General features: G+C 41.6%; 2 protein-coding genes across 2 annotated transcripts in view; one reads left to right on the forward strand and one right to left on the reverse strand.

Annotated features, from left to right (window-relative positions):
- The window catches only part of LOC140723596 (uncharacterized), a 373,128-nt gene that overhangs the window by 37,886 nt on the left and 316,745 nt on the right, over nt 1-18,497 (reverse strand). The window lies entirely within an intron of this gene.
- LOC140723608 (uncharacterized) overlaps nt 1-18,497 on the forward strand; it is a 72,000-nt gene that overhangs the window by 23,545 nt on the left and 29,958 nt on the right. The window contains 1 exon segment of the mRNA XM_073038175.1: nt 13,782-13,873. Coding sequence (XP_072894276.1) covers nt 13,782-13,873 — 92 coding nt within the window.

The raw sequence follows: 18,497 nt of genomic DNA on the forward strand, positions 1-18,497 counted from the left end.
GCAGAATTTTTAAAATGTTTTTCTGCTACTCTCTCTCCTTGGTTATGCAAGGTTTTTGAAGAAGCAATTAGATTGGGGAATTTGCCACAATCTTTTTATAGAGCTTCCATTTCCTTAATACTGAAGAAAGATAAAGACCCTACTGACTGCATCTTATAGACCAATATCTTTATTGAATGTGGACTCCAAGATCTTTTCCAAGCTACTGGCTTCCAGGCTGGAGAAGGTATTACCCCAAATTATTTCGGAAGATCAAACCGGTTTTATTAAAAATCGCTGTTCTTTTTTCAATGTTAGGAGATTACTGAATATTGTTTATACTCCTTCACATAGCACTTCAGAATGTGTTATTTCATTAGATGCGGAGAAAGCATTTGATAGAGTTGAATGGCCTTACTTATTTTATGTGCTGGAGAAGTTTAATTTTAGTCCGACCTTTATTTCTTGGATTAAACTGATTTATCAAACTCCAGTAGCCTCGGTGTTTACTAATAATCAAAGATCTCCCTTCTTTCGTTTATTTCGGGGCACTAGACAAGGTTGTCCTCTTAGCCCATTACTATTTAACATTGGTTTAGAACCTTTGGCAATTGCCATCAGAGAATCACAGGATATTTTGGGTATTAACCGTGGAACAGATATTCATAAGGTATCTTTGTACGCAGATGATTTATTATTATTCATTTCTAACCCTGAGAAATCTATTCCAGCAGTTTTATCATTGTTGGCTCAATTTAGTGAGTTTTCTGGGTATAAGTTAAATCTTAATAAGAGTGAATTGTTTCCTTTGAATAGACAGGTCCCAAGCTATGGTAATTTACCTTTTAAATTAGTTAATGACTCTTTTATTTACTTAGGGATTAAAATTACAAAAAACCATAAAGAATTATTTAGGTTTAATTTTCTACCCTTAATTGATCAGATTAAAGGCTTGTTTACTAAGTGGTCACCATTATCTTTATCTCTGATAGGTAGGATGAATGCTATTAAGATGGTTATTTTACCTAAGTTTTTATATATTTTTCAAGCGGTACCAATTTTTATTCCGAAATCCTTTTGTACTAATGTTGATTCAAAAATTTCCTCATATATATGGCAGAATAAAAATCCCAGGTTAGGTAAAACATACTTACAGAAGACAAAGAAGGAAAGTGGGTTGGCATTACCCAATTTCAGATTTTATTATTGGGCAGTTAATATTAGATATTTGTTATGTTGGTTGAAAGAATGGGATGGTCCTTTTGGCCCTCATTGGGTGAGTTTGGAAATTAAATCGGTACCAGGTTATGCTTTGGGTTCTATTTTAGGGACTTCTCTCCCTTTTGCTCTTTCTAAATTGCCGAAACGAATTGACAACCCGATAGTTAAATATACCTTACGTATATGGTTTCAATTTCGGAAATTTTTCAGGTTGACTCAATTCGTTTTAAATATTCCTATTGTATCTAATTGTTTTTTCCACCCCTCAATTATAGATCAAGCTTTTTTGGCTTGGAAAACTAAGGGTTTATTAAGATTTTCTGATTTATTTTCGGACAATTGTTTTATGTCTTTTGAGCAATTATCTAATAAATATAATTTGCCTACATTTCATTTTTTTAGATACTTACAGGTTAGGCATTTTTTTAAGTACGGTACTTCCTACGTTTCCAAATTTGGTGTCTTCAGATATTTTGGAGAGTTTGTTTGAATTAAACCCTTTTCAAAAAGGGCTTATATCAAAACTTTATAATATAATTATGAAGATACGTTCAGGGCCCCTTGATAAGACCAAAAAGGATTGGGAAAGAGAGCTCAGTCTTATTATTCCTATTGAGAATTGGGATAGAATTCTTTAATTAGTTAATACATCATCTATATGTGCCAAACATTCATTAATACAATTTAAGGTTGTACATAGGGCCCATATGTCCAAGGATAAATTAGCTCATTTTTATTCTTATATAAACCCTATTTGTGACAGATGTCAATTGGAAATCGCGTCTTTAACTCATATGTTTTGGTCATGTCCGCTTTTGAAAAAATATTGGAAAGATATTTTTGATATTATCTCTGCGGTACTGAACATCGATTTACAACCCCATCCTATTACCGCAATTTTTGGTTTACCAATGATGGACTCACTTCATTTATCTCCTTCCGCCTGTCGAATGATTGCTTTTCTCACTTTGATGGCTTGAAGATCTATTTTGTTGAATTGGAAGGAAATTAATTCTCCCACTGTATTTCATTGGCTTTCTCAAACTATATTATGTTTAAATTTAGAAAAAATTAGAAGTGGTGTATTCGATACTTCTATTAAATTTGAAAAGATATGGAGACCATTTATTCAATATTTTCATATGATGTAATACAACCCTGTTCCAAGATAATTGGTTTTCTCAGCTTTAATCGTATTTATGTTGAGAGGATCGGAGTTGACGACATTGATGTTTATGTATTCTTGTAAGATAATATAAACAGCCCTTTTTTCTCTCTCTTTTTTAGTTTTTCTTTTTTTTTCTTTTTTTGCTTCCTTTTTTTCCCTTAGATACTAGATTAGTAGATTAGTCAACTTTGCATATATATATATATATATATATATATATATATATATTCTTTTTATATTATATATTATGAAATATCTTGATTTACCTTGTTCATATATATACTATATGATTCATGTTTCGGGAAAACTTATTTATACTGTATTCATTGCTTATGTATTCTTTCACGTGTAATGGGAATTTGTATGTGTGTAATCCCTTTGTTAATATATCAATTGTATTTTGTTCATAATATTATTAATACTAATAAAAAGATTGAAAAAGAAAATCTCTAAACAAATTAAAGAATCAGTGCTACCTCTCCAAGTGTTGTTTTGTTTAAAAGAAGAGTGGAATTACAATCACAGTATAATTTATTACTAACATATCCTATTGAAGGATATTTGCTTAATTGAAAAGTCAGTTTTATATTTTTGGGGATTAAAATAATAAGCACCGCTTCCCAATTAATGGCAGCTGGAGCTAAAAGACAAATTTTAAAGATTCGTAAAAATAATGGAGATATATCAAGTAACGATGAAGACATCAATAATACTTTTCAGGATTTTTATTCTGATCTTTATAGATCTCAACTTTCTGCAGATTCCTCCAAAATGAAGGCTTTTTTTTAAACATAAGATTAAATTTACTCAAATTACTGTTGAAGATCAGCAGATGCCTGATGCTCCAATTATTGAGCATGGAATTCAGAAAGCTATGTTGTTAATGCAGTCAGGTAAAGCTCCTGGACTTGATGAGTATTTGGTAGGATTTTACATAAAAATTGAAAGGTTACTTTCACCATACCTTTTGGAAATATTTCATGACTCCTTTGAGAAGGGTAGTTCACCTTTTTATGAAGCTTCTATTTCCTTAATCCTTAAGAAAGATAAAAATACTACTGAATGTTCATTTTATAGACCTATTTCGTTATTAAATGTGGATTCAAAATTTCTCTCTAAAATAATGGCTAACCGCTTGGTTAATATGTTAACTGAAATTATCTCGATGGATCAAACAGGCTTTATTAAAGGCTGTTACTGTTTCTCCAATGTTCAGAGATTGATGAACATTATATATTCATCACTACCTAAGGAACCCCAATATGTTATCTCTTTCGATGCAGAAAAGGCATTTGATAGAGTTGAGTGGTCATATTTGTTTAAAGTTTTAGAAAAAAATTGGTTTTGGTAATAATTTCAATAGGTGGATTCAACTGATTTATAAGAATCCTATTGCCACAGTTATTACTAATAATTTCAGGTCCTCTTTTTTTTCACTTTTACATGGCACAAGACTGGGTTTTCCATTAAGCCCTTCATTATTTAATCTTGTACTGGAGCCTTTGGCCATAAAACTCTGTGAAGCTAAAAATATTCATAGTATTTCTATGAATTGAACCGTACATAAGATTTCTCTTTACACAGATGATCTTTTGGTTTTTATTTCAAACCCTGTGGAATCAATTCCTAATCTTTTGGAATCACTAAAAGATTTTGGTAAATTTTCAGGATATAAACTTCAATAAAAGGGAATTCTAGCCATTAGTGTAAGAAATGCAATCATTCAACAAGCGGAAAAAGATAAATGAAGTGAGTCCATCATTGGTAAACCAAAAATTGCGGTAATAGGATGGGGTTGTAAATCAATGTTCAATACCGCAGAGATAATATCAAAAATATCTTTCCAATATTTTTTCAAAAGCGGACACGACCAGAACATATGGGTTAGAGACGCTATTTCAGATTGACATCTATCACAAATAGGATTGATATAGGAATAAAAATGAGCCAATTTATCCTTGGACATATGAGCCCTGTGTACAACCTTAAACTGCATTAATGAATGTTTAGCACGTATAGATGATGTATTAACTAATTGAAGAATTTTATCCCAATTCTCAATAGGAATAATAATGTTGTTGAATTGGAAGGAAATTAATCCTCCTACTGTATTTCATTGGCTTTCTCAAACTATGTTATGTTTAAATTTAGAAAAAATTAGAAGTGGTGTATTTGACACTTCTACTAAATTTGAAAAGATATGGAGACCATTTATTCAATATTTTCATATGATGTAATAGGACCCTGTTCCAGGCCTATTTGATTTTCCAGTTTTGATTGCATATATGTCAAGAGGATCGGAGTAGACGACACTGATGTTTTGTATTTTTGTGAGATATTATAAACAGCCCTTTTTTTTCCTCTTTTCTATTTTTTCTTTTTCTCTTTTTTTCTCTTCTATTATTAAATTTTTGATTAGTTTTTTGCATAATAATTTTTTTTCTTATTTTCTTTTTCTTTTTTCATTTTATATTATGATACACTTAGGTTTGCCTTATCTATTTGTATATTGTATCATTTACGATGTGGGAATACTCATTTATACTGTAATCATTGCTCTTGTAATCTTTTATAGTTAGTTGAAATATGTATGCGTGTAATCTCATTATCTATGTATCAATTTTATTTTGTTGTTATTAACAATGATAATAAAAAGATGGAAAAGGAAAAAAAAAGATCTTTATAAAGCTAACTCATTTCGATAGATGCGGCCTGGCCTGTTGAGTCCCAGCGGCATTGTGTGCGTGTTGCTTTGACTTCCAGCATCTGCAGATTTTCTAGTGTTTCTTTTTCCACTGAGGTTGGGCGAGACTACAGTCAGTGGTCATGGGTGACGGATAGAAGTTGAAAAGCTGAAGAGGAAAGTGAGGGGAAACTTCTTCACTCACTGGATGGTGAGAGTGTGGAACGAGCTGCTACCGCAGTTGTTGCATGCGAGCCCGTTTTCAACGTTTCACAGAAGGTTGGATAGGTACCTGGATGGCAGGGGCATGGACAGCTGTGGTCCGGGGCAACTCGATGCGAATAGGCGGATTTTTTCACAGAATAGATGAGCCGAACAGACTGTTTCTGTGTTGTACTTCTATGGCTCTGTGAATCTGTGTCTCGTTACCGGAAATCAAACCCAATCCAACTTCCATTAGTTCCCACTCTGTCCGCCCTCTGAGCGAAGAAGTTTCCCCTTATTTTCATATTAAATATTTCACCTTCCACGTCACACTTAACCCATGACCTCTAGGTCCAGTCACACACAGCCTAAGTTGATAAAGCCTGCTTGAATTAACCCGATCTATACCCTTCAGAATTGTGTGTACCTCTTCACTGTTCCTTACGCCACAACGGGGGTTTCCTACGCCCAGTATAGGTCTCCGTATCCCATGCTGCAAACTGTTTCCTTGAAGCTAACTGTTTTCCAATCTCTCGCCCTCTCTCTCCCCAGCGTTCTCTTCCTCTCTCCCTTCCTGTTTCAGCTACTCCCCCTCTTGCTTTCTGTCACCAATTCCGGGAGTTCCTCACTCTCCATCTATATGTGTGTGTGTGTGTCTCTCTCTCCTCCCTTTCTCTCTCCCTCCCCCACTCTCTCCATTCACCACAGTCCCTGTCTTCTCCACTCACTCTCTCTGCCGTAGACCATAGCCTATCAGTTTGCGAATGTCATCAGCGCTTTTGTCTGCACTCCCTTAAGTATTTTAAAATTGGAAATGATTCCCTTCCTGACTCCCATTTTTCCTACCACACAACTCCCTGGCTGGTTCTAATTTTTAATAAATCAGTCATTCCCACCCTGACCGCCGGGTTAACTGCGGTGAAGATAGTCAGCTTCTCCGTCTCTCCCTCCCCGACGGCCATTCCAATAACAGCGAGGACGCCCATCTCAAGTTCATGCGTCACTCCCTCAATAGCGCCTATTTCCAAACAACCTCTAACTCCCGACATGGGCAAAATTTCTGGCCATTTAGAATGGGCGTCTGTTAAGAAAAATAAATTTCTCAAATCTTTCGGACGCCGTGAGACTCAACAACCCGCTGGTTAACCGAGGGTGAAGATTTTTCTGTGGCAAGAATTGCCCGGATGGAAATACAATAATCAGTTAATGCTGGAGTCAATAAATGAATAGTCATAAACATCCCTGAATTGTACATGGGCAGATCGGATTTTGATTGTTTCCAGTAGAAAGGATGAAATTGCGTGCCCCGGATCCTAGAGTCATATAAAACGACAGCACAGAAACAGTCCCTTAAGCCCATCTAGTCAATACCAAAACCGGTTAAACTGCCTACCCCCACCAACATACACCGGGATTATAACCCTCCATATCCCTACTACCCATGTATTGATATAAACTTCAACTGAACATTGAAATCAAGCTCGCCCGCACCACTTGTACTGCAGGCTCATTCCATACTGTTACAACGCTCTGAATGAAGACGAATTGCCTAGAGGTAAACCTAGGTAATTTCTAAAGTAAGTACACGTTCGGCACAGCATTGTGGGCCGAAGGGCCTGTATTGTGCTGTAGGTTATCTATGTTTCTATATTTCCCTCCACTTTCCCCATAAACTTCTCACATTTCACCCTGATTGTAACCCTACCCAACCTAAATAGAAAAAGCCTGCTTGCATTTACCACATCTATGCCCCTTGCAATTGTGTTTAACTTTATCAAATCCCCTCTCAATCTTCCATTCTCTAAGGAATCCAGTCTTACCCTTCGCAATCTTTCCTTATTACAGAGGTCCCCCAGACCTGGCAACATGCTGGTATTTTTTCTGTGCTCCTTCAACCTTGTTTACACCTTTCCTGTAGGTAGGTGACCAAAACTGCTCACAGTTCTCCTAATTAGACTTCACCACCGTATTATACAACTTCAACATAACAGCCTGTCTCCTGTACTCAATACATCGACGTATGAATGGCAACGTGGCAAAAGCTTTCTTTAGGACCCTATCTACCTGTGGCACAACTTTTGCTGGATTATGTACCTGTGTCCCTAGATCTCTTTGTTTATTCACAGTCCTCAGTGCCCCAATGTTCACTGTGTGAGACATAGCTTGGTAGGTCTGAGAGAAGTGCGAAGCCTTGCTCTGTTCTGCATTAATTTCCATCGGCCATTTTTCAGCCCACTTTACAACTGATGCAGATCCTTCTGCAAGCCATGATACTGTCCTCACTGTGCACTACAGCCCCAAAGGTGGTGCCATCCGCAAATCTGCTCATCAGTGAACCACATTATCCTCCAGATCATTGATATAGGTGACAAACAACAAAGGGACAAGCACCGATCTCTATCTGAGGCTGTGTCCTCTTGTCCTAGACTCTTCCACGTCCTTTCCACATCTACTCGGTCTAGCCCTTTCAGCTTTGAAAGGATTCAATGAGATTCCCCCTCATCCTTCTGAATTCCAGCGAATCCTCAATACTTCTCTTCACCTTGTCTATTAGAGGAACTTCATGCCTTCTTGTAGCCGCCCGGATTTCTCTCTTGAGCGTTCTCTTGCATGTATTAGACTCCATAAGGACCTCATTTGATCCTACTTGCCATTCTCTGCCATTCACCTCCTTTCTTCTTTTAACGGGCGCCTCAATAATTCTTGCATATCAGCGTTCCTAGACTTGCTATTCTTACCTTTAGTTCTGCATGGCACTTGCAAGCTTGTAGTCTCAAAATTTTGTTTTTGAAGGTCTCACACCATCCAAGTACATTTTTGCCACAAAGCAGCAGCCTGTCTCAATCCACACTTGCCAGATCCACTCCAATACCATCAAAATTGCGCTTTCTCCAATTCAGAATCTCAACGCACGGATCAGGCCTAAGTTTTGCATATTTAAGTGCATATTTTTGGCATCGTGGTCACTGGATGCAAAGTGTTCCTATGCACAAACTTCTGTCCCCTGCCCTGCCTCATTCCTTCATAACAGATTCAATACTGTATACTCGCTTGTTGGGACCTTTGGTACTGATGAAGGAAAAGTTGTTCGACACATTTGACAAACTCTATCCTCCCTTGTCCATTTGCATATAGGTCAAACTCAAGGCCCGCGGGCCAAATCCGGCCCGCGGTGGAATTATCTTTGGCCCGCGAGATAATATCTAGTTACTATTAAAGCTGGCCCCAGTAATCGAAGAGCCTATGGCGTATGATATGGCTAATGCTGAGTTTAATCAGGTACCAGGTTTTCAGGGTTTTTAGTGTTTATACGGCAGTCTTCTTCATAAGAAACGGAATTTGTAAAGTGAAACACTTTGTAGTTATAGCAGAGACTGAGACACATGAGAGCAGGCTGAAAAAACGGAGGCAACGAAAGCTGCGTTCGCACGCGTCCGACTGATCCGGCCCGCATGAAGCTGCATTTTGCTCAATCCGGCCCGTGACCTAAAATGAGTTTGACACCCTTGTTTTATTCGAACTCCACAGCCTTGCTTTAAAGCCTCCCTCATCCCGCCCTCCCCGGGCGCGGATGCTCCAAGAGACACGTACTCACAAACCCCCGCAGGCTTTTCTCCCTTTGTTGCGGACCTAGCCTTTGTGCCTGCACGCTGGCTAATTGTGAGCCGGTTCGAGTGTGCTAGGAAATGGGTCGCCACAGTCCCGTTAAAGTGGCCATACCTTTCTTATTTCCCAGTTCCACACAGGACGCCTCACTAGTCCTGTTTGCAGTCTGTCCTGACGGAGCACTGCCGTGACATTTTCTCTGGCCCTGCGCCGGACAGTCCCGTTCACACACAGGGTGGAGCCTCAACCCAGCAGGATCAAACTCACAGCCTGAGACTGGCCGAATAAAACAGAGAATCTCCGCCCCGCTGGTTGCGTCAGAGGAATAAGGAGGAAAAGTGAGATCTGCACGGAAATCCAGACAGAAACTATATGCGACCGCGAGGGAAGGTTCACAAAGTCTCTGTAGTTCTGTCTGTGTTTGCTGCATTTGTCCTGGTTCCCTCTCCTCCCGCTGACCGACCTGTACCAGACCGGCGAGCAGGTGAGGGATCAGAACTGCGGACAGCCTCATTAACCCCGGCTCATCCGGATCTGTAATCAGCGACTGACACTGTATAACAGCATCGGCAGCAGCAGTACAGACTGAATTCTCGGTGCATGGTCGGCATGTTTGTCATCTGGGACCGCCACTGTACCCCGTCCGGTATCAACATCAGAGGTAAATGTTGTCTCCGATTCTGCAAATCAGTGAGCGTTTACAGCGGGGCTCGGCTTTTGTCGGGGTCGGGAGGGAATACAAGGGGAGAAGGGAGATGGTCAAGTTAACAAATTAATTGTTGACCAGATCCGTTACAAGAAACGACGACGTTCCCTTCTGTCATACACATTTTCTACGGTGGTTTCTACTGAGTCAGTGCAGATGAACCTTGCCCACGGAGAATGACATCTAAAATGTCCCACAGGTCCCTTCTTCGATTTCTCTCACTCTCTGCCTCTCCCCCTCTCCCCCTCTCTCCCTCTCTCCCTCTCTCCCCCTCCCGCCCTCTCTCTCTCTCACTCTGTCACGCAGAGAGACACACACGCACTCACACAAAATAAAAACTAACTACTCAGAATAACAGAGCGACCGTGAGATTTTGCTGTTTTACTACTCGGACAGTCGCTCTGGAGAATGTCAAAGATCAATTTATTTAAATAAATTGCAAAAAAATGATATTAAAACTATAAATGTAGAGAGTTTGGAGTAAAATTAAATATTGGAATCTCACAAAGTCTGGTAGCAATTATAACCAGTAGTCATTCAGATTGCAGACACTGGGGAACTTTCTTTTATATATCAACGTGTGTTTATTGTTTTATTTTCCTGTAACAGAAATACTTAAATACAACATTAATCCACCTTTTTGCACAGTTGAAGTGGAGTGTCGAACTGGTCTGTGTGGTTTCAGCAGAGAATCCGCCCTGCGGACAGGCAGCAGCTTGTACACGGAAAATCGCGCTGTGAGTCTCACTGAACAGCAACACCAGCCCCTCCCCCGCAGCTTCTAAATATCTGTCGCTGGACTGGTTGGACTGAAGTTAGCAGCAAACGACTTGAAAATATACCGACACGGAGACAGAACATTCTTGTTGAATTGAGGTGAGACTAACTCAGCTTCTGTTTTTTTTCCCCCGGATCTTTATTCCCAATCAGCGCGTTGTCTGTGTTTTGGATCGCTGATCAAGAAGTCATCAGTTCTATAGTAACCCTCCTCTGGCGGTGGTGGTGTCAGTGACCCTGCAGTTTGCCGTCTGCACGGGTGAGATTTTACACAGTTTATGCCCAGCTTAAAAACAGTTCTCGAACCAGAGGTTACGGTTTCAAAGCCAGCGTGTGAAAAGCTTGTTTGCCAACTCGAGTTCCGTTTCCAAACTTGTCATTTCAGATGAATGTGTGTTCTTTCCTGTTTGTGACTGTGTTTATTCTGGGTGTTTCGAGCTGATCTCCTCAGCGTCATGTAGAAGCAAAGACTTTGATTTTGCTTCAGGCCTCGATACATAGAGAACATTTGGAGGTGGGGGTGGGGAAACAGTTACAGAAAGCGGCAGGTGGTATTACAAAACGAAAACCATGATTTCACTGTGTGCGCAGAAAGCCCGATGGGCTGAGTGGCCAATTTCTGCGTGGTATGTTCACAACAAAAGCTCTGACTACAGTCATTGTAAATCAATTTAATGCAAACGGCCCATAACACATGTAAATTACCTGTCGCCGAACTAAAGCCGCAATTAAATCATCCAGGGTGTTGACATAGATGATAAGCAACAATAGACCCAGCACCGGTCCATGGGGCATCCCACTACCCACTGGTCTCCAGTCAGAGAGTTCAACCATCTTTCAGCATTTGCTGGCTTCTCCCGCGAAGCCGATGGCCAAACCAATGTATCACCACATCCAGCATCTCCAAGCCCCTGAACCTCAGACCATAAGACAGAAGAGCAGGATCAGGCCATTCAGCCTATCGAGTCCGCTCTGCTAGTCCATCATAGCTGATCCCGGATTCCACTCAACCCCACACACCTGCCTTCTTGCCAAATCCTTTAATACCCACAGCGATCAGGAAACGATCAACTTCCACCATAAATATCTGCATGAACTTGGCCTCCTCTGCAGTCCATGGTAGAGTATTCCACAGATTTACTGCTCTCTAGCAATGAAAAAAACTCTTCCTTACCTCTGTTCTAAAGGGTTGCCCCTCAATTTTGAGGCTGTGCCCTCTAGTTCAGGATACCTCCATCATCAGAAAAATCCTATCCTAACTAATCCTTTCAACTTTCAGTAGGTTTCAATTGGATCCCCAGACATTCTTCCAAATTCCAGTGAGTACAGGCCCAAAGCCGTCAAACGCTCCTCTTATGTTAACCCCTTCATTCCCGGAATCATATGCGTGAACTTCCTCTGGACTCTCCAATAACAACACATCCATGCTGAGATATGTCCAGAACTGTTGGCAATACTCCAAATGTGACCTGACTAGTCTCTTATAAAGACTCAGCATAATCTCCTTGCTTTTATATTCTATTCCTCTTCAAATAACTGCCAACATTGTTTTTACCTTTTCCCAAAGACGCAACCTGTAAATTAACCTTCTGGGAGTCTTGCACGTGGACGCCTAAATCCCCCTACACCTCTGATGTTTGAAACTTCTCCCTATTTAGATAATAGTCTGTGCTATTGTTTCTTTTACCAAAAACGCATTGTCATACATTTCCCAACAGTTTATTCCATCTGCCACTTTTTCGCCCATCCTTCCAATTTGTCTAATTCCTGCTGCAATCACATTGCTTCCTCGGCACCACCTTCCCCTCCGGCTATATTCCTATCATCCATAAACACTGCCACAAAGCCATCAATTCCATTATCTAAATCATTAACAAACAATGTGAAAAGCAGCGATCCCATTACTGACCCCTGAGGAACACCGGTAATCATGGGCAGGCAGCCAGAAAAGCCCCCTTTTATTCCCACATGTTGTCTCTTGCCTGGCAGGCATTCCACTCTCCATGACAGTATCTTTTCTATAACGCAATCGGATTTTATCCTGATTTTAACATGTCTTGTGTGTGGCACCTTATCAAACGCCTTCCGAAAATCCAAGTAAATTATATCCATTGTCTAAGCCCTTCTGGTATCCAAAGGAAAACTTTAATATTGTTTTCTTTACTACTCTGAAAGCATCATAACTGAGGCCGGCCGAACAGTGCTACAGAGATGTGACTGTAAGACCGGGTCTAGATGTCCATTATTACAGATTACACAGTGTTGTGAAAGAACAGCAGCTCAAAGGGGAAAAATCTGCGTAGATGTTAACTAAGGAATCCGAATGTTCTTTAATCAAGATATAGAGGTAGTATTAATGCACAATAAGTGTGATTTTATATACTTAACAGCAGTGAAAAGGGGGATCCGGAGATAGTAAACAATAGAGATCCAGCAGATGTGGAAAAAAGAGATTCGCACGGGAAATGCTGGAGGAAGTCCGCAGGCCTGGCATAATCGATGGAGAGGAATCTCTCGACCTGAAACGTCGTCTGTCTATTCTCCGTAGATGCTGTGTGACGTATGATTTCTGCCAGCATTTTGTGGTTGTTATGGGTACAGTGTCATAGACCCCAGAATAAGATCTGTCAATTGGGTGAAGGTAAGTATCTTTTGAAGTTTTGCAGCTACGTATTGAGAGACGAGCCAATTGACAAGGCTATCGCAATATGTCACAATATTTTTAGAGTGTACATTATAGCCCTCTGCGGGAAAATTTTATTTTTGGTTTTCTCCTTTTGTGCAACAAATACGGATTCATAAGAAACATTGTGAGTGGCTCCATGCCGTTGGAAGCGGGATCAGGCTCTGCCGAATGGGGCTGAGTCACGGGGCCTCCGGTTATCTCCAGCCCGATCATGGCATTAGGTAGCACTGGAGACACAGCACGTTTGTAAGGATTTGCGGTGATGCTATGGCCCGACTATTGCCATGCTGCTTGTTAAGTCCCCCGATTTGATCCTGGTCTTGTCACAGGACAATTTACAATGGCCAAATAACCTGCCTACTGTGTGGGGATGGAGGCATCCGGATCTCCCGGAGGAAACCCATGCGATCACAGTGAGAACCTGCAAACTCTTACTGGCAGCGGCGGGGATTGCATCCAGGTCGTTCAAACTGTAAAGGCTTAGGCCATTGTATAAGTCGTTGGTGAGACTGTTTGGAGTACAAAGTATGGTTCTGGCCGCTATATGTTTGAAAAGGCTTGGTTAAAGTGGAAAGAGTGCAGGGATTTGTGAGTCTGTTGTCAGGGTCAGAGATCTCCGTTCTGGGGAGAGAATGTCCACTCTATGTTTTTACTCCCTGGAATGTCGGAGACTGAGCAGCAATCTTACAGAAGTGTTTTAAATTATGAAGGGCAGAGTAACTGACACGCACTGGTTTATTGTGTAATTCAGGTCATCGCCAGCAGGTGGTGCTTTCTTCTACCCGGAGGGCAGACAAGAAGACGACAATCGACCAACAACAGTCAGAGTCATAATAGACACAGGTATGTTCACTGGGCTCTTTCTCACTAAAACTCTATCATCACAATACACGTGTACATAGAACATAGAATAGCACAGCACATTGCAGGCCCTTCGGCCCACAATGTTGTGCCGACCCTCAAACCCTGCCTCCCATATAACCCCCCACCTTAAATTCCTTAAACACCTTAAATCTAGTAGTCTCTTAAACTTCACTAGTGTATCTGCCTCCACCACTGACTCAGGCAGTGCATTCCATGCACCAACCACTCTCTGAGTGAAAAACCTTCCTCTAATATCCCCCTTGAATTTCCCTACCCTTATCTTAAGGCCATGTCCTCTTGTACTGAGCAGTGGTGCCCTGGGGAAGAGGTGCTGGCTGTCCACTCTGTCTATTCCTCTTAATATCTTGTACACCTCTATCATATCTCCTCTCATCCTCCTTCTCTGCAAAGAGTAAAGCCCTAGCTGCCTTCATCTCTGATCATAATCCATACTCTCTAAACCAGGCAGCATCCTGGTAAATCTCCTCTGTACCCTTTCCAATGCTTCCAGATCCTTCCTATAGTGAGGCGACCAGAACTGGACACAGTACTCCAAGTGTGGCCTAACCTGAGCTTTACAGAGCTGCATCATTACATCACATTTCTTAAAGTCTATCCCTCGATTTAACAGCACCTCTTTCACCTCAGACGGTTTGAAGAGGTTTGGAATGGTTCCCGAAATCCCAAGAACTTTCTACAGGGGCACACTTGAGAACATCCTGAGAGTCTGAGGGAACTGTACTTCCCTCAGTTGCAGGACTCTGCAGAGAGTGGTGTGGACAGCTCAGTTCATCTGTAGATGTGAACTTCCCACTACCCAGGGTATTTACATTATTGTGTAAAAAGGACCCGTAGGATCATTGTGGAGCTCAGTCACCCCAACCACAGACTGTTGCCACTGCTACCATCCGGGAAACGATACCTCAGCGTAAAAGCCATGACCAACAGGATCCAGGACAGCTTCTTTCACCAGGCCATTGGACTGATTAATTCATGGTGATACAATTGAATGTCCTGTTGTACATATTAATTATTATAAATTACTATCAATTGCACATTTAGATGGAGAGATAACGTAAAGATTTTGTACTCTTTAAGTATATGAAGGATGTAAGTAATCAAATCAATTCAATTCAATTCACCCTCTTCACTATCTGTTCTGTCATTCTGGCTCCAATCCTCCCTGCAACTTTAGTTTAACCACCCACCCCACAGGGAAACACAAGCAAACCTTATCACTAGGATAGTAGTCACCTTCTAGTTCTGTTCCACTAACTAACAAATCCCCTATCACCCCCTTTGACTTTCCTCTGCCAGGTAATTCCCACCAACAGTTTCTAAGATAGTCCACCTATTCTCGTGGGGGATGGCCACAACAGTACTCTGTGATGGCTATTTAACCTCATTCCCCTTCCTGACTCTTCCTTCCTTCCTGTGTCCTGCACCTTGGGTGGAACTCACCTCTCTTCATGTCATACCTACCACCCCATTCAACTGCTGGATGATCCAGAATTCATCCATTTCAAGTTGCAACTCCTTAAAGTGCTGGATTACAAGCTGCAGCTGGATGCACATCTTGTAGGTGAGGACATCAGGGACACTGGAGGTCTCCCCATCTACCCATTAATGTCCCCTCCAATTTGAAATATGTGCGCAAATACCTTCTGCTGTGCAATGTTTACCCCGTGTCAGCAATATTGTTTGCACTGAATTTTATATTTTGAGGTATTCATTTCAACAGCTAGCAAATCACTGTCGATAAGAACTATGATCTCCTCTGGGATTGATCGAGTTCATCTGCACTCTCACACAACCTATGTAGCAGGTAATGAAGGATTTTCTTACCAGAACTTTTGCATACTGTCCATATCTGATTGGCTTGCTAAATGATGCTTTGAAAAGTCAGATTTCTAAGTATTACTCAATTTCTTCCCACTTGCAAATTCTCCAGCAACTTTTGCATCACCACAATACACACAGGTAACACCAGCTTCTGTGTTGTACATAATTATTCCCCCTGAACCCTCCCCCAGGGGACTGAAGGTGGTGAACTGATTGATGGCAATGCCAATGAATATGAAGGGAAGGGCAGTAGTCTGTCTCATTGGGGTCTGGCACATTTGTGATGTGAAACCTACTTGTTGCCAGGGCAAAGGTGTTTGATATCATTGTGTAGCCAGAGAGAATGGCTTGAAGCATGTTCTCACTGGTAGAAAATTCCAGAACAAGAGGTTCCAGAACAACAAGGAACACACACAAAATGCTGGATGAACTCAGCAGGCCGGGCAGTATCTATGGAAAAGAATATTATTGTTGAGTTCCTCCAGCATTTGTGTTTCTTGGATCTCCAACATAGAAACCACCCCCCCTGGAAAACACCTACAGCATAATACAGGCCTGGTGCACAATGCTCTGCTGAACATTACTTATTCTAGAGATTACCTAGAGTTCCCCATAACCTCCTATTTTTCTACGTGCCATGTTTTTATCCAGGAGCCTCTTAAAAGACCCTATCGTATCCGCCTTCATCACAGTCGCCGGCAGTCCATTCCACACACTCGCCACTCTGCGTAAAAAAAACTCCCCCCTCATTGTGATATCACGTGTCAGAAAGGGATGGTACAGAGCACTGAGCATGCGCAGAAATGAAGAATGATCGAAAAGCATGGCAGTGTAAAACGTGGTTTTGTTGCTGTTAAATAAAAGGTCAATTCTTCCAGAATATGGTTGTTATGAGTCACCCACGGTACGTATAAAGAACACAACACCCCTGACAGCTCCTTCCAACAGGCTTCCAAGCACCTTAAAACTGTGCCCTCCCTACAGGTCTTCTCTTGTTTGTGATTGGAGGTAGAAAAAAAGGTGATTTTCTCAACTGGTGATGTAAAAGATTTTGTTCCCTTTCTCCGAGTTCCTAATCCTTGCATTTAGATAGCTGGAGCTCAGTTCTGTCTGAGAGATCCATCGGTTCCCATTCCCTCATCAACCGGAAGCTCCCCGGGGCCCGTGTACGGATCATGGGGCTGAGAGAGAGGGGAGAGAGCAGGACTGTGCTGGAATTGCGGACTACGGTGTCCGAAGCTCAGAGAAATTTCCCTAAAACGGTGTTGCAAACTCCACGTGGCAAACACTCTTACCGGATGCTGATACTTCCGTTTGTGCACTGCGCGCATGCGTGATGTTCGGGTACATTAACAATGCTGACGCCTGCGCATTACATCGGTGCTTCGGCGACCACAAAATTTTTGACGCATGGATTTATAGGTGATCACGGTGCCATTGAAAGTTTCTGCAGCACCAGTTGCATGTCCACAGCTCAGTTTTGTTTGGTTTGGCGGCTCCCATAAACAAAAACGTCAATACTAATGGGAATTCCGTGTATCTAATGCCAAAGTAGAATCCTCTTGCAAATTCAGATATGAAACAGAAGAGATTCTGCAGTTGCTGGAGATAGAGAGATGCACAGACACAATGCTGGAGGAACTCTGCAGTTCAGTCAGCAACTAAGCAGAGGAGCACACAGTCTAGGCATGCTGAAGGGGCTCGGTATAAACGTAATCTATTTATTCCTCTCCACATTTGCGGCCTGATCTGTTGATTTCCTCCAGTACTTTGCAGAAATTAACCACCTTTTTTCAATCAAACAGTTTCACAATGTTTCTGATCTTTCATTTGCAGCCACATCCTGCTGGTGTGATTCCTCTTCCTCCTACTCATCGTAAACTCCAGGCCTCATTTGTTTCTGGAGCCCCAAAGCACTGACTCAGGCTGGCAACTCTGGTTTCTGACTCTTCTCCATCGAAGATTGACTTGCTAGTCTGTTGTCAGGCTTTAGAGGCACATTGCAACAACCCAGCTGTCTGAGGCACAGTCCTTTGAAATTAGTGAAGTGACCCAAAACGTTCAAAAGAGCAGGGAAGAAGGAGTTTAACCACCTTAGCCTGGAGCGCTGAAGAACTTGAGAACCACAGTTTGGCCATCATCTTATTCAGCCTGGAGAAAAACATGCAAGTGTATAAGATGATGAGAGGCATTGGTCGTGTGGATAGTCAGAGGCTTTTCCCCAGGGCTGGAATGGCTAACACGAGGGAGCATAGGTTTAAGTTTAAGTTGCGTGGAAGTTGGTACAGAGATGATGACAGCACTAGTGTGGTGGGTTTTTTTTCTTACACAAACTGCCTGCTGATATGGAATATATTGTTTATGGGAGCCGCCACACAAAAAAAAAGCAAGTATTGTCATGGAACCGGTGTTTGTAGAAACTTTCAATGGCAGTAATTACCCATAAATCTGTGCGTTAAAAATGTCACTTTCACTGAAGGACCGATTGAATGCGCAGGCGTCTGCGTTGTTCACTTACCCGGATATCACGCATGCGTGCAGTGCACAAACGGAAGGATCAGCATAAGGTAAGAGTGTTCGTCATGTGAAGTTTGCAACACCGATTTAGGGAAATTTCTCTGAGCTTCGGACACTGTGACCCGCAATCCCAGCACAGTCCTGCTCTCTTCCCTCTCTCTCAGCCCCGGGGAGATTCCGGCCCATGAGGGAATGGGAACCGATGGATCTCTCAGACAGAGCTGAGCTCCAGCTATCTAAGTGC

This window comes from Hemitrygon akajei, unplaced genomic scaffold (genome assembly GCF_048418815.1).
Source record: "Hemitrygon akajei unplaced genomic scaffold, sHemAka1.3 Scf000120, whole genome shotgun sequence".
Classification (NCBI taxonomy): domain Eukaryota; kingdom Metazoa; phylum Chordata; class Chondrichthyes; order Myliobatiformes; family Dasyatidae; genus Hemitrygon; species Hemitrygon akajei.